The sequence below is a fragment of the Alosa sapidissima genome, chromosome 10 (genome assembly GCF_018492685.1).
Source record: "Alosa sapidissima isolate fAloSap1 chromosome 10, fAloSap1.pri, whole genome shotgun sequence".
Classification (NCBI taxonomy): Eukaryota; Metazoa; Chordata; class Actinopteri; order Clupeiformes; family Clupeidae; genus Alosa; species Alosa sapidissima.
Genome location: NC_055966.1, coordinates 33477319 through 33503219, shown reverse-complemented (window position 1 = coordinate 33503219; position 25901 = coordinate 33477319). Strand labels below are relative to the sequence as shown.

At 40.8% G+C, this 25901-nt stretch overlaps 2 protein-coding genes across 7 annotated transcripts; one reads left to right on the top strand and one right to left on the bottom strand.

Annotated features, from left to right (window-relative positions):
• Positions 1-5711: 5711 nt before the first annotated feature.
• si:dkey-250k15.4 lies at positions 5712-12126 on the top strand. Of its 6 annotated transcripts, none has more exons than XM_042106117.1 (5): positions 5712-5841; positions 7172-7222; positions 7338-8524; positions 8804-8991; positions 11268-12126. In XM_042106117.1, exons 3-5 carry the CDS (start codon positions 7363-7365, stop codon positions 11889-11891), a joined length of 1974 nt encoding a protein of 657 aa, XP_041962051.1. In that variant the 5' UTR covers positions 5712-5841; positions 7172-7222; positions 7338-7362; the 3' UTR covers positions 11892-12126. The 6 variants fall into 6 exon arrangements, with proteins under 6 accessions (XP_041962051.1, XP_041962048.1, XP_041962052.1 ...); XM_042106118.1 differs by lacking the exon at positions 5712-5841 and adding an exon at positions 5848-5993; XM_042106119.1 differs by lacking the exon at positions 5712-5841 and adding an exon at positions 6392-6690.
• Positions 12127-18558: 6432 nt separating this feature from the next.
• tlr21 (toll-like receptor 21) lies at positions 18559-23820 on the bottom strand. Its single transcript, XM_042106091.1, has 2 exons — positions 23680-23820; positions 18559-22084 (listed from the first exon to the last, which is right to left on the bottom strand). The coding sequence occupies exon 2, from the start codon at positions 21884-21886 to the stop codon at positions 18926-18928; it is 2961 nt and encodes a 986-aa protein (XP_041962025.1). The 5' UTR covers positions 21887-22084; positions 23680-23820; the 3' UTR covers positions 18559-18925.
• Positions 23821-25901: the final 2081 nt, after the last annotated feature.

Genomic DNA, 25901 nt, shown 5'->3' with positions numbered 1-25901 from the left:
GTAGCGAAATCACTTTTTTCAGCCCATGAAGTTACTAACCCCCTAAGATAAATTCCGTTTTTAAATCTGGTGTATATCTTGTTTCATCTCATGGTAGGGATATTGTCAATATTCTATAATATGGTGCTTGGTATCATTGGAAAGGGGGCCTTTTAGGCTTTCATTTAAGCCCAGTGCTGAATCTGTCTGACAAACACAGACGTCACGTGACTTCTTTAAACCAGAAATAACACACATTTTCTCACAATTTCCGCCTAAACTGTATGCTTTCTTTTATCCCTGTGGCTTGAAAGAACACCAGGGACACAAAACTCAACAACTTCAATACTCAAGGCACTCTGATGATTCAGAAAATGTACAATATATACAATATAGCCATACTATGTATTTGTGAGAGCCTTAAATTAGACTTGTGTAGCCAGCACAAGTCTTCAAAATAGAACGGAGCCAATAGAATGGACAAATAGAATACCCTATTAGGCGGGGCCAAGTGGCCTAGCTCCACCCAATCATGTTTTTTTATATCTTTGATATGTCTAGTTTATGAAATGGATTGTTGTAGAAAAATATTTTACCGCACAACTCGTTTTTTGGATGGTATTTGAATCCTCCCCAAAACCGGATCTTGTGAAAATTTCGGATTCTGCAAAAAGGACATTATTTGCTTTGTCACATATATCTTTGGAAGTAATGATCAGAAACTCGCCAAATTTAGACTGTATGTTCCCAGGTAGTTGGCCCATAAAATGAAGTGATAAATTAACTATTTTTTATGAGTATGTAGCAAAAACATACCCTTCAACATACATGGAATGTAGGCGGACATTGAAAAGGTAATACGAAATATGACATAACCATGTTTATTTTAAATTGCTTTCAAAACAAAACAAAATTGAGCAATAAAACAGCTTGTTCATTTCTAATGTAACATCGAAGAACAATGACAGAATACACAAGACAATGAAGAACAGGATAAGAAAAGTGCAAATTCAAAATGGGAAGGAGATACTATAGATTTTATTCAAAGGTAGTGCTGTCTTGAAGATACTTTGCTATTAGATTTAATTCAAATGTAGTGTTTTCATGAAGACATATATAAGCAATGTATAGATAGATAGATAGATAGATAGATAGATACTTTATTGATCCCCAAGGGGAAATTCAAGGTAAAAATTCAAGGTAATATCTTTAAGTCCCACAGTATCTTGGCTTGGTCATTCTTGACCACCTTTGGAGGTGTATCCCATTTTGACTGCAGCCCATACTTAGCACAGATGTTCCAATATACTATCCCAGCCACCTGATTATGGCGCTCCATGTATGCCTTGCCTGCCAGCATCTTACATCATGCTGTTATGTGTTGGGACTGTCTCAGGGGCTTCCTTACACAGTGTGCACCTTTGATCTTGCCTTGCATGGTAGACCCCAGCCTCTATTTATCTTGTACTCAGGGCCTGCTCTTGCGCTGCCATGATCAGTGCCTCTTTGCTGTCTGTCAGTCCAGCTGTATGGAGCCACTGGTAGGATTTCTCAATGGCAGCTACCTCCTCTATCTGTCGGTGGTACGTACCGTACAGGGTTGAGTCTTTGCATGATGGTTCCTCCTCACACTCCTCTTTTTCAGGTGTTTGCTGCCTGAAGTATTCACTAAGTATCCAATCACATGGGGCCATCTTCTGGATGTATTGGTGGATCTTAGTTGTTTCATCCTGGACACTCACTAGTCCTCGGCCCCCATTAGTCCTCTTAGTGTACAGCCTCGTTTGATGACAGGTAAGGTGTTTCTGTTGATGGCCTGCATCTTGTTCTTCCCATTCAGCTGGCTATTCAGGACCTATCTCACCCTCTGTACATACTTGGCAGAAGCACCTCTCCTTGCTAAGTCCACTTGGTTCCCATTGGCCTGTGGCATTCCAAGGTATTTGCAGCTGTCCCCCACATTTGCTAGGTTGTCCTCTGATAGTGTTATCCCCTCTGTTCTGACCACCTCTCTTTGTTACCATCCTGCCACACTTGTCTAGCCTGAATGTCATTCTGATGGCACTGCTGTAGATCCTGTGGTTCCATTCTGCAGTTTGTAGCCGTAGCCACTCTTGTCAATGATCTGGCTCAGGGGGTTTAGGCCTATGCAGAACAGTAGTGGTGACAGAGCATCCCCTTGGTATATATCGCACTTGATGGTGACCTTGGCAATGGACTCAGAGTTGGCCTTGGGTTGTCTTCCACAGCACCATGGAGTTCTTGATTAAGGCTCTTGTCATTTTGATGTTGTAGAGTTCCAAGCATTCCAGGATCCATGTGTGCGGTATTGAGTCATAGGCTTTCTTGTAGTCAATCCAGGCAGTGCACAGGTTGGTCTGTCTGTTTTCCTCTGTCGCACGCACGCTATTTGTTTATCCAGCAACTGCTTTGCAAATAACGATGTCCATAGACAAGGTAGAATATGTTGCATGATTTTATGAAATTACGATGTATTGCAACAATATGCAAGTCAAATTTGTAGTTTCTTATGTCTCATTGCATCGAACTACAGATCCGCTACCCGATCTGGCAAACTTACATAGTGCGGTTATAGCCGATAGAGGGCCGCGAAGCGAATGCAGAACTGCCGTTCACCCTGTTACGAGTTGATAACCCACGGAAACAACTTTGGAAACATTATTTTAAGGTACAAAAATTCTTTGGTGTTGCTTTAATATTTGATCATGTGTGTTTTTGGGGGTGTGCTATGGTAATTTTTGATGTCATGACGTTTGCTTTAGATGTCCGCCAGGTAGGGGCGGTGTGCCCGTTTTGGGTGTTTAGACTTCAACGGTGTCGGCGGAAGTAATTAGTTAATTGGCCATTTGAACGCCGGCTTTTCTCTATGCAGGGATTCAAAGTTTTGTGACGCACGGTAAGGGGCTGGTGTGAGTCCTGCGGTCAGGTCTGCTTTATACTGGTATGTAGCCTAGCCATAAGAGACCTTTAACCTGCTGTCTCTGCCTGATTTCTCCTTCACCACTCGGATACTCTACCACACATCCACTATGATGCCAGAGAGGAGCCTCCACATTGTACAGAGGCATGTTATTGGTCTGTAGTTGGATGGGGTTGCCCACTTCTGGGGGTCATTCAGGATCAGGACTGTTTACCCTTCAGTCAGCCATCCAGGGTGGGTTCTATCACTCAGTATTTGGTTCATATGTGTGGCCAGACACTCATGTAGGGAGGTCACTCTCTAGTAGCTATGGACCATGTCTAGTCCAGGTGCTGTCCAGTTCTTCATGCATGAGACCCTTTCTTGGATGTCTGCCGCTTTGATGGTCACTGGGTCTTCAGGGAGGTGGCTGTGTTCAGCCCTTAGTTCTGCTAGCCATTGTGTATTCTGTGACAGAAGCCTTAAAAGAAGCCAGAGCAACAGAGCAGTGCTCAGTCCTCATCCTGCTTGACTTATCAGCAGCCTATGGTACAGTTAGCCACTGTATTCCTTCTTTCCATACTCTCAAACATGGGCAGCTCTGGCTCAACACTTTACTGCTTTAAATCCTACCTCACAGGACACTCGTTAAATGTGCCAGCAGCCAGACCAACGGATACCTTGTCTTAGCTAAATTACTGAAGCTAAGCAGGTGTGGGCCTGGTTAGTACTTGGATGGGAGACCTCTTTGGAAAACTAGGTTGCTGCTGGAAGTGGTGTTGGTGGGTGGTCAGTAGGTGGCACTCTTCTCTCTGGCCAAAAAGATCAATCCCAACGCCCCAGTGCAGTGACGGGGACACTGTACAGTTAGAGATGCGGTCCTTTGAATGAGACGTTAAACCGAGGTCCTGACTCACTGTGGTCATTAAAGATCCAATGGCACTTATCGCAAAGAGTAGGGGATTTCCAGGTGTCCTGACTAAATTACCAACCTGGCTCATTCAATCTGGCCCCCTTATCATCCCCCACTGTAATTGGCTCATACACTCCCTCACTCTTCACCTCAAGCTGGTGTGTGGTAAGCGTTCTGGCGCATAATGGCTGCCGTGCATCACCCAGGTGGGTGCTGCACTATCTTCAATAACCTCCTGAAGACCCAACTCTTTCGAGGGTACCTCCTCTGCTAGCACTACAAACAATTGGGCATGCTTAATCTAGCACTTACCACTAGACTATGTCTCTTCTCCTTTGCTTGAACGGTCATCCAATTCTATGCGAGTAGTGCTTATTGCTGCATTAACTAGTCGCACTGTACCTTTATTGTTCCCTTTTTTGTCACTTTGGATAAAAATGTCACACTACATGACTACAATATGATACAATTTGATATTGCAGGAGCCAAAATTTATATATTTTTTAAAATTATTTATATATTTAAGGGCTATGTTCATGAGTGTGTGAAAAATGACATTGATTTATGGTATAATATTTAACTGTATAGTTGTTAGTTTCTGATTTCAATCTCTTTTCACCTAACAAAACCCATATTTGTCAGATATTTTTTTTATAAATGGCCACCAAATCTGAGGCCTCTACGATTCTAAATCTGATCAGACCCCCTTTGTGATTTGTGTGTGCGTGTGTGTGTGTGTTAAATAAAAATGGTTAATTTATCACTTCATTGTATAGGCCAACTACCTGGGAACATACAGTCCAAATTTGGTGATCATTACTTCCAAAGATATATGTGACAAAGCAAATAATGTTCTTGCAGAATCCGAAATTTTCACAAGATCCGGTTTTGGGGAGGATTCAAATACCATCCAAAAAACTAGTTGTGCAGTAAAATATTTTTCTACAACAATCCATTTCATAAACTAGACATATCAAAGATATAAAAAAACATGATTGGGTGGAGGTATCTCAAAAACTAGGCCATTTGGCCCTGGACTAATAGGGTATATTTGTCCATTCTATTGGCTCCGTTCTATTTTGAAGACTTGTGCTGGCTACACAAGTCTAATTTAAGGCTCTCACAAATAAATAGTATGGCTATATTGTATATATTGTACATTTTCTGAATCATCAGAGTGCCTTGAGTATTGAAGTTGTTGAGTTTTGTGTCCCTGGTGTTCTTTCAAGCCACAGGGATAAAAGAAAGCATACAGTTTAGGCGGAAATTGTGAGAAAATGTGTGTTATTTCTGGTTTAAAGAAGTCATGTGACGTCTGTGTTTGTCAGACAGATTCAGCACTGGGCTTAAATGAAAGCCTAAAAGGTCCCCTTCCAATGATACCAAGCACCATATTATAGAATATTGACAATATCCCTACCATGAGCATAAACAAGATATACACCAGATTTAAAAAACGGAATTTATCTTAGGGGGTTAGTAACTTCATGAGCTGAAAAAAGTGATTTCGCTACCACCCCTGCACTGCTATCGTGATTTTTCTAGTACTAGGGGTGTATACCTTGCCAAAAAACAATGATAGCATTTGTCCCCCCGATGATACCGATCAACCCCCCTGGCTCATGGACTATCATGCCAATATCCAGATTTTTACATTCGTTTTTGTTTTTTTATTCCAATAAAAATTAATGTTCTTAGCAACGTGATCGATTGTTTAATTTTTTTCTCAGTAATTGTTGTAACATTATAAACCAGCTGTGGTTAGATGTAGCCTATTATTATTATTATTATTATTATTATTATTATTAGGCCCTATTTGTTTTTGTTTACGGACTTGCAGAACAACCTTTGCTGAAGTGAGGTTAGTGCCAGAGCTAATATTGCCAGGCAACAGTTCCTATTTCAAATGTAAATAATAATAGAATGCGGCATTACACAGTAACGAGTGAAGCAAACATTTATTTCACCTGTTTATTGGAGCTCCGCAGAGACACACTAGAGAGACAGCTGGCTAGCTAATTAATCAGTGGTAAGACATGCGACTTGAAGACTAGCTATCCATACACAGAAAAGGAAGGACATCTCATTCCTGCATATAGATAGCACAGTTCTGGTTGCTAACTGATTAGCAAAGTTATTTATTGTTAAAAGTGTCAAACTGACAATTGATCAACATGGCAGGTAGGCTATGTCGCAATCAAATATAAAATACATATAGTAAGTTAAAGGGAAACTTGGCAGGATTTCCCCCTCTGCTGGAGAAATTGTGCATTATGCTATTTCAAACTGTGGGAAAAGGTAACGATAAAGCACATGGATTTGTTTACAAGCTAGCGAACGGTTAGCATAAGTTTGGCAGAACTATGTGGATGTTACAAGGTAAGAAACACGATTTAAAACGAGTTCATTGTTTCTCACTTCTCTTTCCGGGACGGTAGTCTCAATGTTGCAAGGTTGGTTTTCCGCCTGGGGACGCTAGGCGTAGTGGGGAAAGTCACCATTTTCACAGGAGCAGGTCATTTAACCATCCAAATGATTTCTAAACAGGTTTATTACGTTGAAATAGTTGCCAAGTTACCCTTTAAGCCAAACGTTAGAGATAGCAAACCAACTGCCATGCCATCATATACCGTTAAGTTGCTTAATTGCCAATCATGATAAACATTTGTCCTAGTTAGCTAACATTAACAGTTATTATATCGATATTGTTAACATGTGTCTAGTGTTAGCATAGTTTTCTGGTGCACCTTGCATACTTGCTAACAAGTGACAAGTTGATATGTCCGTTTATGGTCTCGCTATGGACCGGTAATTATTATTTTGGTGCAGAAGTAACGTTAACGCTCATTTGCCTTGAATAAGCTGGCATTACTCCCTGGTAGGTTGGATAGTATATAATACTAATAGGCTAATTAGCTGATGTGATGGTAGTATAATAGGCATGTTATTAATCATGTTGTTAACTACCCTACTGCACAACAGACTAGGCTACTCTGTCCCACCCATAGTGTTCTACTTATTTATTTACAAAGGTACATACTCTATACTTATACATAGCTTTATCCTACTGCTCTTCATACTATTCTTACTGCTCTGTTTTTATTCCTTATATGTTAGTGAGTGTTGTAGGCTACTTTGAGAGCAACTAGATTAACGGGAGTCAAATTGCTTGTTTGTTTATGCAAACCTGGCCAATAAGCTTTTTTCTGATTATGATTACAACAGAAAATCTAACTGATTTGAATTATGTTAGGCAGTTAGCTTTTACAAGTCCTCTTGGATTTTCTCCTGCAATGCCAGAAAATGTGTTGAAGAATGTGAGCATTAAGACCATATTTTCTCTGTTTTTATTTCCACAGATTAATTTGAAATTCCAATAAAGCTGATTATGAGTCAACAGAACGTCAAGGGTAGACCACTTACAGATAAAAGAAATGTGCTAGGTGTTTTTACAAAACACTACAAATCTCAAAATATGACCCTTGTACCTACTAACAATGCTACTGCTTGCTGCTCGTCTTGTAGTCATGCAGATGGACCAGGCCGACCAATGCACAGTAATGTAGTGTCTTCCAAGGAGAAACGGCTAAAGACTCGTAAGGAAAGAGACCATAAAAGGCAGGGATGTGGTGGGCAAAAACATAAATCTCACTCTCGTACTAAGCAGAGCTGCAGAGGAAAGGAGCAATGTCAAGGATCCTATCAACCACAATCTCACTCGCACAATTGTGAGAAATTTGCAAAAGCGTTTGGCCCTAAGGAGCCTTCTTTTATCACAGAGCGCCGTCTCCTTGGGCACCAAGGCTTGTTCAATCATGAAGTGAAGTCATTTGACATTGAACGTCTACTGAGTGAAGAAAGGAGAGCAGAAAGATCAAAAAAGCCAGTGATCCATACAAAGAAAAGTCTTTTTTCACCCACTCCATCTCTCACACAAAATTCAGGTGATGAAAAGAAATGCCCCCCAAGCTGTAAAGATGAAGTGTCCGGCAAGTGCAGCAGACAGGGAGTTTCACCTGAGACTGAGAGTCAAACATGTGTACAAAGTTATGATAGAGGAGACAGTGATACAAACAAACAGGGATCAGGACCCTTGCCTTGCCAGAGAAAAACCGATGGTATGGATCTGTCACCATCTGAAAGCAATTCCGTCATCGTTCTGTCTTCAACTCCCAAAAGCACTGTGTCAAATAATGTGCCACAGTCAACTCCAAGGATTTCAGTGGAAGAGCACAACTCCCCAAAGGTGCAGTGTGCAGGGAGTCCCATTCAGACAGTGTTTTCTAACACAAATGCTCAGCATTCAGAGTGCACACCTACACACATAAAACCCCCAGTACCTTACCCTAAGGAGCAAAAGCCCAGTAACCCCCCCGAATCACCTGCAGCTAAAGATGTTACCAGTGCTAGTCTGGATCAGACGGGTAAGAGTGGCATTGAGAGGGCACAGGTGGAGGCAAAAATAGCCAGGCACCTAATTAGTGTTGTTGCTGACCGCCTATGCCAGTCTCTGGATCGTCCACTATTGCTGCGCCACCATCTGTTGGCAGAGAGCAGGGCCACCCTTCTGCATGTACTGCAGGAAAGGCATGGAGCTGTGCTCCAGCAGAATCTGCTGAAGCTACACACAGTGCTAGGTCTTGGACAGAGTCAGGTGGACAGCGGACGTGGCACTGGGGTGCACAATAAAACCCCGAAGGACAAATGGACAGGTATCAAATACTAAAATACACAGTGGCTGCACATTTTATATGAATAACAGAGATGTACACACCTTTAGGAGTAAGATGTCATGCATATTACAGTTAATCCAAGCATTTTACCACATGGGAGAGACCTCAGTACTTGTACTAGGCAATTGGCATATCAAATGTATATGTTGGCTAATAATATGATTGAGGTTTATTAGAGTTGTTGCTGTGGTATACTGCGGTATTTGCTCTGTCTCTCTGTTCCTGTCAATAAGATATCTCCTCTTCTCCTCTGTGTAGCAACCGTTAATGACGTGCATGACAGTGACTCAGGGCCAAACACTGGGCCGCAGTCATGGCTGGGCTCTCAGCAGAGGCCCACCAACAAAAGGAGGAGGAAGCAGAAGTGTCCCCAGAAACGGACGCCACCCAGTCCTTCGCCTCCACAGGGACTTCTCAGTGAAGGCACTGGCCAGAGGAACTCACAGGTGAATATGCCTCCTCAAATTGCTCAGATTTTGTCAGTAGTGTGAAAATAGTTTATTAATAAAATAGTTACTACGCTAACTAGTACATTTGAATTTGGGGGATTAGGAGAAGCTTTGAGAGGGGGTGACATTTTTTGTGTGTGTGTGTGTGTGTGTTATTATTATTATTATTAGTAGTAGTAGTAGTAATAGTATTCAGGGACAGACTGGCAGCAATAACAATTCTTGTCCAGCTATTGGCTATGTCAAATTTGACACACTAACCGATCCATTAAACATTAAGTCGGCTATGATAAGTAGGCTATTGTTAGTGTTATGATGTAGGCAGATGAACATCAGACACCGTCTGATGACCGTTTTGGCTCCCAGGTGCTGGTGATGAAAAAGAGGGAAAAAATGGAGATCATGGCACACTGGTCTGAGAGTGAACCTGAAGAAGCTGATGGCAAAACGAGTCGGTCGCTCCTACTATACAATTCAAAATATGAGACCAGTGTGCGGTGATCTACATTTTTAAAAAATCATTCTTTAAGAGTTAACCTCCCCATACTTCAGTACTCAGAAAAGAAAAATTCACCATGGGTCACTACAGAGTCGATTTCCTCTAACCTTTCCCTGTCTATTCATTTGCTTGATATGTATCTTGGAGCCTATCAGACACATTTGGTCTATCTTAAATGATTATGAAACATGGCTATGTTGTATGCTATGGGCTATGTTGTATCATTAAATTCAGAATCAATATTCTATTAGGCAAATATATGATGTATAATGCAACACATTTGAAGCCTGATCATATGCATTGATTGATGTGTTGTGCTATGTTTGACTTAAAGGTTGTATCAGCAATAGCGGGGTAACGTCACTTCTGTTGATGTTCAAACAAAACAGAGAGCTAGCTCGCTACTCCCTCCCCCTCCCTCCCGTGCAATTGAAACTCTCCTAAACGCGCATCTTGTCGGTTATTGGTTGAAACCCTTTATTTTGCCTTTGAGTGGTTGCCAACACTTGTTCGTAGCAATTGTTTTTGTGTACAAATCTCGGAGCCTAGGCTACCTACAGAGACGCGTTTTTTTGACGACCTGCTTATGGGGCAGGCAGCTAGCAGATCATTAGGATAGATTAGATAAAAGTACTCATTTATGTTTGGGCCTTTTTTGGGCCTGAAATCGCTGATACAACCTTTAAAAGCAACATACAATAGTGCCCCAGACAGTTTGTTGTGACACACATTGTAGTAATGAGACTATTTGACATTAGGCCTGCAAAGACCATGCAGACAGTTCATTGTGGGGAAAAATAGAGGAAACTTGCAGCCCATGGTGCAGAAAAATGCAGCCCATGGTGCTAGGACGCATCAGAATGTGAGCAGATAGCTGGTAGTTCATTGACTTAGTTTACAGCACCTAGCACAGCACTTCACTTGCTCCCAGCTCTTATTCTGATGCATCATTCTAGCGCTCCTTTCCCAGGGCTGGATACTTTTCAGTTCTAATTCAGCTGCAATGTCAATACTCTCATTGGTACTATTGCATGACACACACACACACACATCAGTCGTGTCACTGCATCTGTAGAATATTATCTGTCTTGGAATAAACGGGAAAATCATTACCAGTCCACGCGTCTTATTATGACCGCCGTGCAGTGAAGCGGTGGTCATATAGGTTTAGACAGATGTTTTTTGTCTTCTGGGATTTTTTTTTTTTCTTCAGTGATTTTTTGTCAACAATTCCCGGGACACTGAAAGACTGGGGTGCACGAAACTTGCTGGCATGTAGCCCCACAAGGATGAACCATTGTTTTTCTTTTTGATCCATCGCCCCCGCGCCGGACTGGACCCCCCGAAAGGAGGGTAGGGCGCACACAGTTTTCTATCAATATCTCGAACCGTAGGGCCTAGGAGGACCACATTTTTTAGGATTGGTCAACCCATCCCAGTTAAAAATGAAAAAGCAAAAATGAGGTGTTGTAATCGCAGGTACTGTATCTCTTGTTGAAAGGGTCAAAACTGCACAAAACTGGAGGTGTAGGATCATTTTGACACCCTCTGTCTGAATGCATGCCAAGTTTTGTGGAATCCTGTTCATGGGGGGCCATACAATACTGTAAATTAATGTATGTGTACATTTAGTGACTGTACACTAACTGGCCTGTAGATGGCCGGACACAGTTTTCTATAAATGTAATTCGCCAAGTGTGTAGTCATTGGTAGATATATACTGAGCAAGAGAAAGAGAGCAGTATTCGGACATTGTGTGCTTTTCTTTTCTTAGGCTTTGCCTTGGACTCTAAACATGGGAAACGAGCAACAGGTCCTTATGGAACCAGCAAATCCAACCTCTGACCGATTTTCACTGGGTCTCCAAACAACTGAAACTTTCCCAACTGATGGTGATGACACATTCTCCTCAAAATGGGGACCCCATCCTGGACTGCCCCACAGTTGGAACAAGCAAATTAATCAGGAAGAGATCCGTCCCCAAACCATGAGTGACTCGTATGAGAAATGGAGGCATGACCCAGATTTGAGCTTTCTCTGCCAAACAGAAAATCAGGGACAACACCAGCAGTCTTACTCCAGTTACAGAGCCATGCCACAAGATGGCGCTCTCAGAGAACCTTGGCACTTGTCAGAGCATCATCCGTTTGACTTCCAAAGGCACCCTGCGAGTGCTTGCTTTCCTGACACTGCCCACACTTCTCTGAAGAAGCTCCAGCTCCAACCCTACTACCGCTTTCACAATCCACTCAACTCAGCCATCTCATCCGTCACATCCTACAGGCCAGATATGAACTTTTATCCCCCTTCAGAGCTTCTGGACATGGCTTTGTCTCCACGGAAGCCTCCCTCTGCAAGTCCAGAAGGCTGGTCTTACCCTCGGATGAGGTTATACTGACCTAAACTAATCTACCAGAATTTGATCAAGATAGCAAACCCAGTCCCATCTTTTTGAGGTGTGAAAATATGACCTGGACCAGACATAGTGTCGTAACAAAAATGATTGATCTCACTTCTCTATATTTTAGTATTATATGTAATAATAATTAATATCAGTCTACCTCCTCATAAAGACTCAGATTGTTTTTCACAAATGTTTTGTTTGTAAACATTTCAGTTTCTAAATGTACAAAAATCTGAACAAAAAATAAATGATTTACAGTAAGGATTTTTGAATCATTCATCATATTGATCATTTATAGTGCACAAAATCTCACAATTTTTTTTTTAATTTCTGGGATTTTCTTGCACAAATCATATCATCTTCAAAATCTGTTTTCATATTATACACATACATATATTTGTACACTACCGTTCAAACGTTTGGAGTCACTTAGAAATGTCCTTGTTTTCATCATTAATATTGTAAATTACTGTTGTAGAAAGAAATGGCTGATCTTTAATGCAATATCTACATTGCCCATTATCAGCAACCATTCATCCAATGTTCCACAGGCACATTCTGTTGATGTATAGTGCCACCTAGTTAAAAATGAAAAAGCAAAAATGAGGTGTTGTAATTGCAGGTATCTCTGTCTGACAGGGTCAAAACTGGAGGCGTAGGGTAATTCTGACACCCTCTGAATGCAAGTTTTGTGGAATTCTGTTCATGGGAGGGCCATACAGTAAATTCATTTATGTGTAAATTTAGTGACTGTACACCAACTGGCCTGTAAATGGCTGAACACAGTTTTCTGTGAATATCTCGACAACCGTAGGGCCTAGGATGACCAATTTTGGATGTTGGCTCCAGGGGCCGTGTCAACCCATCCCCAGTCCATTCATTTGATGTACTGTATAGATCAGGTATCTTCGGCTGACAGGTTCAAACCTTAACAGAATTTGAAGTGTAGGATCATTATGACACCCTGTACACTGTACAATATGCATGCACACACATGCACACTCATGAACACATACAAAGACACACATAAAAATACGTGCACACATGCAGACGCGCACACACACACACACACACACACACTTAAACACACACACACACACACAAATACACATAAACGCACAAACTCACAAGCATACACACACACAGGCACACACACAAGCACACACACATAAACACAATCACGTACATATACGCATGCATAAACACACCCACACACATACACATAAACAGGTTGGCCCCCGGGGACCAAACAAAAACTTTGTGAAAATGTGAACTTCTGGCAGAGGCAGAGCAGAACGCTCTTAAGAAGGCAGGGCCTTGTTGAATATTCACTGATTTTATGCAAATATCACCAGTTAACATGATATCCAGCCAAACTGGCACACCGTACTTGTTGGAATGAGACCTCATAGGCAGGGGCGCAGGAGATATTTTGAAAGTGAGGGGGACCAAATTGTGAACACAAACCCATAGTGAGATCAGATTTCCAGATATCGGATCGCCACCTCTGGCCCACTTTCGACCATCATATTTTAAACTTGCCAGAATATTAAGATAATACCATTGATTGTTTTCAAAATATTTTTTGATAAAAATGGTGAAAACTGTGAGATGAGCACAACGCCAGATCTGCCCTCAGTCCAGCTTCTTGCTATGTGCAATTCTACTTTTATTTATTTATTTTAGATTTATTTCACACTACTTGGGCCAATGGTAGAATACTGGTCACTACTTGGGCCAATGGTAGAAAAAAGCAACATGATATGTTGAATCATCATGCCTATGATCCAAACATAGACTACATGATCAAATAGCTTAGTTAGGCCTACTTAAATTGTCTGGTATAAACCAAATTAACTCTCCACTGTGTGTTTGCATTTATGTTACGTATTTATGCAACGTTAGAACTTAACAAGTGTTGGCTTAACAATTTACCAGTCCAGAACACACAGAAAATTGCAACAGAAAGTTGCCTTTATAATCAACTATTTGTTCCAACAGCATTTAAACAAAGCTTTTATAAAATGTAAAAAACAAATTACATAAGAAGTAAAATAAAAAATTGTTACTGTAGTAACTGTATCACATTATCCCAAGCTTCTAAGAGCTGCCCACGTCTGTGACAGGCAGACGTGACACCGCTAAATTCTCAGCTTGTTTATACCCCACACTGAACGGATAAGAATGCTAGGCCCATCACTCAGGCCTAGTCCACACATACCAAACCGATCTTGTTTTCCTCTGTCTTCCCTGGAACCGTATCAAGAATATTTGCGTCCAAACGGATCCATCTCACCACGACTCAACACGTTACTTCATACCCCAGGCCTATAGGTGGCACTGTTTCTTTACAGAAATTGACCAAAACTTGTGCTTTACAAACAGACAGAATAGGCTACGACGAAATGGCTAGTGCAAGGAAACCAGAATTGTTTGTGTGGACTGATGGTGAACTGTCAACTGTAAAACTAATAAACTTTATTTTACTGTTTGTGAAGGGTGCAGTCCCGTCCTTTATTTGGCTAACGCAGGTAGGCCTACTAATCACCTTTACTTTCTTTGGTTGTAGGATAGTCCGTGATTCACATTAGTTTTGGCTATCACCGCAATTAGGCTACTAAACGCAAGGCTTACCCAAGTTCTAGGCTATTCTGTCTCCACATTTATAATATTGCTATAAAACCTTTGTTAGTAACAGTCAATACTTTTGCCTGCATCAAATCGCGCATTTGCATTCAGTGTGCTACCATCGGCTTAACGTGAGTTCTAAGCGTCTTTGTATGCTTATATCTGATTTCACTCAACTGTGAATGCATGTATATATGTTGTAAGACATGTAAAATAAATGAATGACACTGGCACTACGCACAAATTAATGTAGCCTAAACTTACACCGCACTTTCCTAATAACTTAAGTTCTCTCGCGTCACTGACCGTAGCTAGAATGCATAAAAAAACACAGGGAAAAACAGTGTTCAGTCCACCAAGTCATAAGCTATCGGCGCTGCGCAGCACCAGTTGTGATATTTATCTTACGGAGTGTAATCGTAGGTAATGTCATGTATGAAAACTAGTATTGTTAGGCAATACTATAAGTGCAAGTCCAGGGCAGCTGAGGTGTGGCGATGACATCATCGATACGCAAGCAGGATGTGCGGTTTCGCTGTCTAAACAAATTCAAACGGGCTACGGTTTCAGATTTTTCCACTCTGGGACCAGGTTTAAAAAAAAAAGTGCGGTTTCGGGCAGTGCGTTTACAGGATTCGTTTGGACGCTCGGCCAAGACGAAGCAAAACCAATGCGTTTAACCTAAAAAGCGTCTCCGTGTGGACAGGCCCTCAGTCTGGGGTGTGGTAGCCTACTCTCTGGGATTTATGCACCAAGGTAACTGAAGTATCCAATTTGTGTCTTGATATTATGTTTGAAATAAATGTCTTAGAACAAAAACGTTGATAGAATTGTATTTTATAGTTAGGCTAGTGAAAACGAGTTGATAAGTAGGCTAGTTGAGTTTGTTATCAATGAACAGCTAATGCCATGTTGAGCAGGAGGAGTTGAGCACTAGGCTACCATAAATCCTCAAATTATGCCCGGGATTGATTCTATTTATAGCAGGACAAATAAAGGCAGGTTCCCATATACAAGACGGGGTAACAATTGCCTACTATACCAATTATTGCCATCAGTCCACTAGAAGACATTGTTTCGATTTAAGTCAATGAAATAACACCTCTTATTAATATTTTATTATATGTTGTATTGTATTGTATTATGTTGGTTGGATTAATAGCCTACGGTTAGCAAAGAAAAGTCGTCTTTCTACCATGGGTCTCCAACACACGTTCTCAAGCTCATTCTCTTGCTGTCCCTTTCGAGCTAATTGCCAGAGGCTGAAGCCTACTACATTTAAACACAATTGTTGCGACTCAAGGCATTCCAGCCTACGAATTAAAAAAAAAAAAAGTAGGCTACTAAATCATGCATAATTAAACAATAACTCAATTTAGGCTACTTGGCTACGCATTACGGTTTCCATTACAGCACAACCCCTATTCAATGTCTTGCTATAAACAGCAGTGGAAATCCTGACACTTTTTCAACTGCATGAAACTTAACAGTTAACCATCAAATATCTCCCAGATTTCAGTGCCCATCAGTCCCAACATTTAGCAATATAATCAAACAGTCCAAAAGTAAATTAAATCCCAAACCAAACCGAAAATGCTTTTGATAGCCTACCGGTATGCCGCTCCAAATAAAACGCATGTCTAAATGCAGGTTAGAAATATTTTACAAAGCCTGCCTCGAATACCAGCCTACCTCAAATAAAGATGATGATGATGAATGATTTATGCTAAGCAAGTAGCCTGGATTATTTTATGATTGTTAGTAGACAAACTGGCTTCAGATATCCAAGAGTGAATATGAGATTGTGCCGTCTTACAGTACTGTAGATGGCTGTGGTTAGTGATGTGATGCTGTTAATGGGGAGTTTTACATAGTTAGCGCAAATCCTATAGATTATTATTTATTTAGCATACCTATAAGGCGTTTTTTCCTTATCAAAAGTGTGGGGGACGTCGGCTGTCTCTTCAGCACTGCGGGGGACATATCCCCCACATCCCCCGTGCCTCCTGCGCCCCTGCTCACAGGGGCCGTCATGGTCATGGTCATTATCATGCATTATGCATGGGTGTCAGTGTTGTTTGATGATATCCTTTACAGTACTATACCCACTTATGAGCCAACTAGTACAAGTCATGTACTGCTGTCATATACAGCTTTTTTCCTCTTAAAATACCATACTTCCATGTCAGTTTTTTTAGCTACTTCCTTCTTGAGGATGTTTTAATCAATTTATCATATCATAGAGATATTGCTTATTACGCATTGTTGAAGACAACTGGATGTGAATATCTTTTTTTTCTCTCTAATTTTCTCTTCCTACCCAGAACATCTGGGGGGGCCACATGAATCCTGCTGGCGGGCCTGATCTGGCCCCCGGGCCTTATGTCCAGGTTATGCTATTGAATTTCATAACTGGATAATAACTCCACATACCACAATTTTTAATATTTGTTGCACGTTATGTATTTATTCAGAGCATACTATATTTATATTTATTCAGCGTATACCAGTTTTTATTATGCCATTGTCGTATTTATCCAGCCACACATCCACAAATGTGGATGTTGAACTTTGATCTCGCTGCCAACTAAAGTCTCCATAACACCACAGTTCGAATTATGGGAGTGATTGGTAAGGACCTGGTGCCCTCCAAATGGGATGTTTTTGGGTGGATTGCAACATTCCATATATTATGCTTGCTCTGTTAAGGTATTTCTGTTCCTCCCAAATGGTGTTAAAATAGTGGGGTTAGAATTTCTCGTGGGAGAACCCTGGACCCTAACTGATAGCCTATCAATCTTCACCCACTCTCAGAAAATACTTCCAACGTCCCTGCCGTGTAATGCCCCCCAGCGTAGCTTTTGTAAATGGTAATGAAAGATCCAGATTTAGGCCATTTTTCGGTTATCTTAGAATTGTAGAAGACCAAATGCGTGTATGTGAAAAATATGTTTTGCTCACACATCATCTTAGTATTTAGAATGTACAAAATGTTTTGGGATATATTAAAATCATTCTGGATTATTTATAAATTAATCAAATAATCATAGTTCATTTTGTGTCTTCATATAACACAGCTTTATGCTGCTATTTGCTCTTTAGATTACAGTAATAACTGCAGACTTTAATGTCATGGCTGTAGATGTACCGGTATATGATTTTGCAGAATAGTACTGGCACCACAGGAGTGACGCATGTTGGTATGTTCCTGTTTCTATAGTTAGTTATGAAAGCGGGCATATCCTTAATTGAATTTCACTTCTTAGCAATTTCACTCTTCCACTTTCTTCTCTGTTAGGACAAATGCGTCAGCCAAATAGGCTACTAGATTATAACCATAACCGTCACTTCTCACTGAAACAAACAGAGCACAACAACTTTGTGTAAGAACATAGCTCAAAACTGACAGTTTTTTTAACAGATTAGCCCAGAGCTAGAACAAGCTTGAACTTGATCAGGGAGAGATCTACCTCTCTACAGTAAGTCAATAGCGATGTGTGCTAGAACTGGAGGCAAACATAATATCAGAGATGGCACAAGCATTTTTTCCAGTTTCAGATCCATGCTACAAGTTACCATTCTCAGAGAACCTCTCAGGATAGATTCTCAGTATATCAGCAGTTTGACATGACATCCTACAGACCAGACATGAACTTTTACCCCCCTTTGAAGCTTCTGGACATGACTTGGTCTCCACCAAAGCCTCCCTCTGAAAGAAGCCTGGTGGTCCCCTCAGATGAGGCTGCACTGACCTACACAAATCTTCTATTATTTGACCTGGATACCAAGCCCAGTCTGTATCTATTTGAGGTGTGAAAAATATGATCTGAAACATTTCAATTATGTTTATATAGTGCTGTTTAAAGAAATTATCAATATTTATCAATCTCAATTGTCTGCATTTCTCCATATTTTGTGGTTATAAATAAATTCAGTTGGCCTCAACATGTAAAAAGATTGTTTTTCATATTGAATGGATTTATTTACAGTTATATCAAATCTGAGCAAAGAAAGATAGATTTACAGTAAAGAATTGTGCACACTTTGATTGATTGACCTCAAAATATTCAATCAAAATATTTCAAAATGTCTAAATATTTTGTGGATTCTTCTCAAAGCATCACATTATCAAATTGATCAGTTACCATTATTGCAAGAGAAAAGTAAGGAGTGGCATCTTATGATGAACTTGTTTAAAGTCACAATTTTAAACAAACATTACAGTGTGGATAACTAAAAGAAAGAAAGATAAGCAAAAACAAAGAAGCTTGATCTGAAAATAACCTTGTAACCACTCTCTGTCACATATTGTTATGTACATATAGTCATGGTTATTTCATGATACTTTTATGCATCATTAGTAATGTCACAATAGAGAACACATTCATGGCAGAAACTCTTCACAAAAGAATAAAATTCCTCCCGTTATCTGTCTGCGGCTGATTCACTCGAAGCTCTTCTCCTAGCGTGTCCTCTTCCCCAGCACGTTCCTCCACATCGGCCAGGCCTCTGCTGCCACTGCTCCTCAGAGCCCTCCTCAGTTGGACCCAGAAGAGCTCTTGGGCCTGGGCTGGGTCAGCGCAGTCGGATCCGGGCCACTGGAGGTAGGTCTTTTTCAGCATGACCTTCCGCATGCGGTGGTAGGCTGAGATCTGCCTCTCAGGGATGTGCTCCAGGAAGACCAGCACAAGCACGTCGCGGAGCTCGTGGAAGAGGAGGTGGCTGGCCAGCTGGATCTCCAGGGAGCACCACTCGCTGCGCAAGAAGTGCTGGCTCACCACGCACACGGTCTTGCGGCTTTTGTACACGGCCGACACAATGTTGTCCACGATGTAGCGGCCGGGCTCAAAGTCGCGGTGATGGAGGCAGAGTCGGAGAGGCGAGCTGTTGCCCTCCAGGTTCGGCACCAGCTTCTTTAGCACCCACTCTTCGTCTGCTGAATTGTAGGAGATGAAGGCGTCATATTTGCACTCCTCTTCCGCATCACGCAGCCGACGCCATTGTTCCCCAAACCATGACCGAAAGACATAATAGCTGTACTTCAGCTTCCAGTAAAGTTTAACATAAAGAAGAGGTAATATTGTCAGTAGAAACACCACATTACTTGTTGAGGCAAAGAGGTAAACTCCAATGTCCAGATAACACACCTTGGTGTCAAAATTGTAAAAACTTGAATTAGACAGATCAGGGCATCTCATGCTATACAAGTAGACTATCTGCACTCTCTGATTGGTGTTGGTCCAGTTCTGGAGCTCACTGTTGTGGCAGGTGCAGCTGAGTGGGGTATTCCTCAGATCAAGGTATGTCAGATTGGGAAGTTTCTCAAAAACAACAGGATCTACTGTTGTCATGGCATTGCGATTCAATTGTAATCTATGCAGTGATGTTAGATTCCAAAACACATGCTCTGAAATGGAACCGATACCCATGTTTTCTGCTTGTAAAATTTTCAATTTCTGCAAGTTTTTGAAGATTCCTGGCGGTAGCGGTATCACACCAACACATGAGGTGTCCAGATGAAGATACTCTAAATTGGGAAGGTCATCAAAGGTGTCTGATCTAAAACTAGAGATGTGGTTGTTGGTAAGGGAGAGGGACGTTAGAGATATCAGGCCAGAGAAGAAAGCATGAGGCAAAAGCGTTATGCCATATGGCTGCTGTGCATCCAGTTTCAGATCTTCTAGCTTTGAGAAATTAGCAAATGGAGAGGTGGTCTGTTCTTTCATATACCTAATGTTGTTGGACTGCAGGTCTAGAACTCTCAGAGTGGCAGAGAGCTTTGCAAAACTATAAATGTCTATTTTTTTGAGACGATTGCGGTCAAAGTAAATATTTCTGAGGCTTTCGAGTCCAGTGAATGCCCCTTCTCTGAATTGAGTGATTTTGTTCCCTCCAAGATCCAGGATATTGAGCCTTTTTAGAGATTGGAAGGTTTCCTTGAAAATCACAGAGATTTGGTTATTGCGCAAGTTGAGTGTTTCCAAGCTGTGCAAATCAATAAAGCTGTCATTGTAGAGATCTGTCAGTAGGTTATTGTCTAGGCGAAGTGTGGTGAGATTTGTAAGATAACGCAGTGCATGATGATCCATAAAGGCGATTGTGTTGATGTTGAGTTTGAGAATCTTTAAACATGGAGTATGCACAAATGCAAATTTGTTGACCTTCAGAATGCGGTTGTAACGAAAGCTCAACTCTGTAGTTAAGTTGAAATGATGTTGAAATGGAAGAGACTGACAGGAGTTTAGTTCTGTTAGAAGATTGTGCTCCACAGTAATATTCTGTAGCCCATATTGACCCTCAAGAAACTCAAGGCACCCCACTCTCCTCAGAATGTTCCAAGAAAGATCCAAGGAGCCCTTTAGATTAGTACAATTAAGGAAAAGTCTGTCCTGCAAATAGTAAATATTGTTATGCTGGAGCACCATAGATTGTAATTCGGTAGATGAGTTCCTCAGCAACCAGCACAATGTCTTGATCAGTGAGTTGTTTCTTTGGCCTAGATTTAGCCCCGAGAAGTCAACATGTGCAGGATTTAAAGATGGGGCGAGTTTGAGAAGTTCTGGCACAGTCACTTTAGTTGATCGCAGACGGAGACATTTGATATTACTCAAGTTTAAGCCCTTGAAATGTATTGAGGAAAGATTATTATTAGAAAGATCCAACCTGCAGATTCTGCTGAATAAATCAGGCTGACATCTTAAGTGGCTAAGATTATTGTTATTTAGATACAGAAGCTGAAGTGATGATGGTAGGTTTGCAGAATTCTCAAGAGATGTTAGTCTGTTGTAGCTTAGATCCAGCGTTGTCAGATTTGTCAACCCTTTCACAGACTCAAGCACTGCTGAGAAATTAGACAAGGCATTGTTTCGGATTATTAGAGTTTTCAGACAAGTAGATGCATTAAAAATGCTTGGAGGAAGACTCTGCAGCTTGTTATTACTTAACAACAATTCAGTTAGTGCGTAGAGGTTTTTGAAGGTGCGTGGATGAAGTCTGGCCAGATTGTTGCTGGAGAGGTTAAGACTTTTCAAATTATTCAGATTATTGAAAACATTCTCAGTTATGTTAGATATGTTGTTAGAATCCAGAGTAAGATTAGTGAGGTTTTGGAGATGAGCAAAAGAGTGTGGAGGGATCTTAGAAAGTGTGTTGTGAGATATGTTAAGAATAGTTGCTGTAGGTGGTAAGTCCTCCACAAAGGCAGTGAGTGACTTTGCATAGCGGTTGATGCACTTGAATTCATTGTGATGGGAAACTTCAATGCAGTTCTTATAGCTGTAACCAAAGATGACTTGGATCAGACAAGATGCTATTGTCAAAGCTGGCCCTAAAAAAATGCTAAGGAATTTGTACTTAATCATGGTAATTAATTAGTTGGTGAGTAATTGAAAAATCTCTGCATAAAAAGAGAAAAGAGTGTATCTTGTGAAAAAAGTTTCAGAAAAGTTCCATTAGTTTGGTTCTCTGTTGTGATATCAGGGTTCAAGATTGTCCTGGATTGAATGGCCAAGTGGGAAGATGTCTTATAATATCACATATTCCCATATTCTCTCAGGCTCCTGAAAGAGAGAAAAAAGTCAAAAAATTAAAATGACGGCTTTTATAAAAATGACCACAAAGAGTTCTAGATGATCTCACACTTTAGTTTAATTTCTATGTATTGCTTAGCCATAAGGCTCTTATCTATCTCATTTCAATGGGAATATCTATTATTCAGAAACTCTCTGTTGATGGCTCTAGTCAGTGAGGGGTGGTGGATAACTGGTCCTAGTTCACTTCTCTTCACCACTTTTGAGTCATATTGTAATGGTCTCTCAATATATTACTCTGACCGCCACTTTTCTTTTCTTTTTCTTCAGTACATTTGTGTCAACAATTCCCTGGACACTGAAAGACCGGGCTGCATGTAGCCTCACAAGGATGACACGGAACCACCAACTAGTGTCGCGACCACCATGCGCGTGTATAAATGGTTATGCCGCTCCTGTGACGTCACATTGTTGTGCTACAGGTCGGGAATGGCGAGTATGCAGAGGCTCTTACTCTCCACTGGCTCCCTAGTGGCCAGACTTAAATTTAAATCTCTCACTTTGGCCTATAGGACACTAAGGGCCCTATTTTCGCCACCTGGCGCATAGCGGAAAATTAATTATTATTCCAGCGCAGTGTATTCTCATCTTGCACGTCTCTTATTTTGAGCAACACGCCAAGGGATGTGCCAATTAACGACCTTAGAAGGGGTCTGGCACGTTGTCTAAAAATACACTATCTACAGTTAAAACGCTAGAAATGTCCCAACAGGTTATAAGGGGATTAGATTTAAAAAGAGAGACTGAGAGACACTCTTGCACTCTAGTAACATTTTGTGTGGTCCAGGTACCGTTGCATAAAAAATGGCTGTCATTCACAAGACTACTTTTACTTTTATACTTTAAGTAAATTTCCAAGCCTGTACATTGTTACTGTTACTTGAGTAAAAAAGTTAAATCAGTGCTTCTACTGATTTTCTAGCACACATGAGTATGGGAAGTGAGTACTTTTGCCATCTCTGACTAAACCACACCCAATATGGACTGGACAAACCCCAAAATTTGTTTAAACTATTTGCCAGTGACACTGTGGTTTAGGCTGTCATAATAGGGCCCCAGGTTGACGGAACCCGTCTTTTGGGTCTTGTTTTCCCACTGATGTTTTTTTGTTTTGCAACACAGCTTGATTAAGCTTGAAAGTTAACCTACTATGGAGTACCAAATAGTTACCAAACTGGGCTCCATGTAAACCACACTAATGGAACGGAACTCTCACTAAATCTAGCGATACTAAGCCAGGTTTAGCCTTTAGCAAGGTTGATGGAATACCCCCCAGGTTGTAGCCTACCATTGTTGTCAGTGAAGTCTGTATTTGAAAATAACATGTTTCCTTAATCTCTGATGGCATATTATGGTCATTTTATGATTTATTACAAAACAATCTTACATATAGCATCTTTACATTCCACTAGAGATAATTTGTGGGTTTATTATTGTACACTGTTAAATGTCATTCACACATAGCCTATAGGCTTACTCATTAAAGTATCAATTGAAATAAGGTTAAATCTAAAAGATATGCAAATCATGAAGAAATGGCATACACTGTGTTAAGTTAAACTTACCTGTGAGCAAGCCTTGGTTTCAAAATGCTAATTCCAATGAAAGTGCTCTTCTTTGTATCTGTCTCTGATTTTTGTCTCACATGATGAGAGAAAAGAGGAAGAGGGATGTATGCTCTTTAGTGGCGTGCCTTTGGGAAACCACAGACATGTGTAACAGTTGTCTCACAATCGCACAAGGTGAACACCATGTTGCTTTATGTTATATTTCAGTCAAAATCTGCATCAAATAATAGATTCATTTATCAGTGTACTGTTGGAGTACATAATATTATATCATTTTTATGTCAGTGATTTATAATAATCTAATCAGTATCCAATACCACAATCAGTGGGGTATTATAGGGCAGATCTTCTGGCTCAGCACATCAGTAAGAGCCGCTCTTCCTAATTTAGCTGGCTCTCATTTAGCAAGCTTTTGAGCTATGATAGCCCCTGCCCCTCTGACAGGATTGGGTCTGCCTGTGTGTGTGTGTGTGTGTGTGTGTGTGTGTGTGTGTGCGTGTGCGTGTGCGTGTGTTTGCTCACATAATAATACTACTTGACAACCTCCAATGACCATATTGTGGCCCTCTATTTTTACAGACAGGACACATATAAACAGGCAATATGGTCAAACAATGTACATAAATTGTAGACGAGGTAGTGTAGATGAGGTAGTGATAACAGGGTTCCCATAGGTCATGGAATTTCTGGAATATCATGGAATTTTGATGAAGTCTATTCCAGACATGGAAAGTCAGGGAATTTTATCATATTCGGGGCAAAGTATGGAATGGAATTCATGGAATATCAGGGAATTTTGTAGTAGCAGTTTAGAATATACTTGCCAAAACACATTAATGCAATACATTTCCACACAGAATTGGTGTATATCTGGTTATTACTGTAGCTTTACTGCTTGTTTGCGTGGTGATGGTTAGCCCAACTTTGTTTATTCAATGCCCATTTATTCATATTCCGCTCTAAAAAAGGTAAAATATTCTTGAACACTATGGTCATGGAAATTTAGGGTTTTTTTGTCAGGGAAAAGTAATGGAATTTTAGACTTGACTTAAAGTGGGAACCCTGGATAACAACCGAGTATGTTATCTGTGCATGATGTTTTAGATGTAAAGCAGGAGGTAAAGTTTGGACAAACAGGAAACATGATGTAATAAGGCTGATGCAAGTGGAAAGAAGCTGTTCCTGTGTCTGGTGGTTTTGGTGTACTGGGGTCTGTTATGTACATCCTGTTGTGTCTAGAGTGTGTGAGGGGATCCTGGAATATTTTCTCTGCCTGCCTCCTGGTTCTGAAGTCCTGAAGGGCAGATAGGGAACCCAAGCCTGACACCACCTGTCTCCTGACACCACCTGTTAGTATCAGTTCCTTTTCTCACCGAGTCTGAGATTTGTATTGGTGTAACGTTTCCCTCAGTCACAAGGATGGCGAACCATTCAATGACCACAAGGGACAACGCCATTTTTGAATAGAAAGTGACAGTTGGAGAGGTAGATGAAGCAATAAAACAGTAACAGCAACGCCGGCAAGCATCAATGAATTGCCACCCGGAAGAGTCTGTGAATTTACATTGTTTCCTAGCTGACAGTGCAGTTTATTATCAGCTTGCAAAGGTTAGGGGCGAAGTAGGAAGTAACGTTAAGAATCCCTGTTTAATGCAATTGATTAGGCTGGTCCAATGATTTTTAAAGTGAATGCAAAGTCTGCATCAATACTTCTAAAGTTCAACTACATAAAGGAACAAAAGCTGGCCATCTTTGCCCATATAAGGAGATCCAGGTGTTAATTGAAGATTAACTGCATTGCAAGTTAGTACTTAGGTAGCAGAAATCAAAGTTCACTGTCTTACCATACCGAAGATCACAGTACCCACTGGAAGGCAGAGGACTAAAGTGTGTAAAGCAAAACGTCTGCATTTTAAATTTCTTTGTCTTCGCGAGAGTTTAACAGGTGTCAAACCAGGAAAAATCACAAGATACCGGATCTCCTTATATTGGCAAAGATGGGAGCTTTTCTGTAGGCAAATTTCAGAGGTCTATTAGCTACGATTCCTACGAAGGAAACATTTCCCTCGAGCAGAGAAAAATCTGTTCCGGGGATGTTTGCGGAACATTCTTTCAACCACGTTTAAAACTGAAGCACAGAAAAAATGAAGCTTTCTAACCGGGCCCTGCGTATGATTTGACATAGGAGATATCAACTCACGATAGGACAGAGTTCAAGT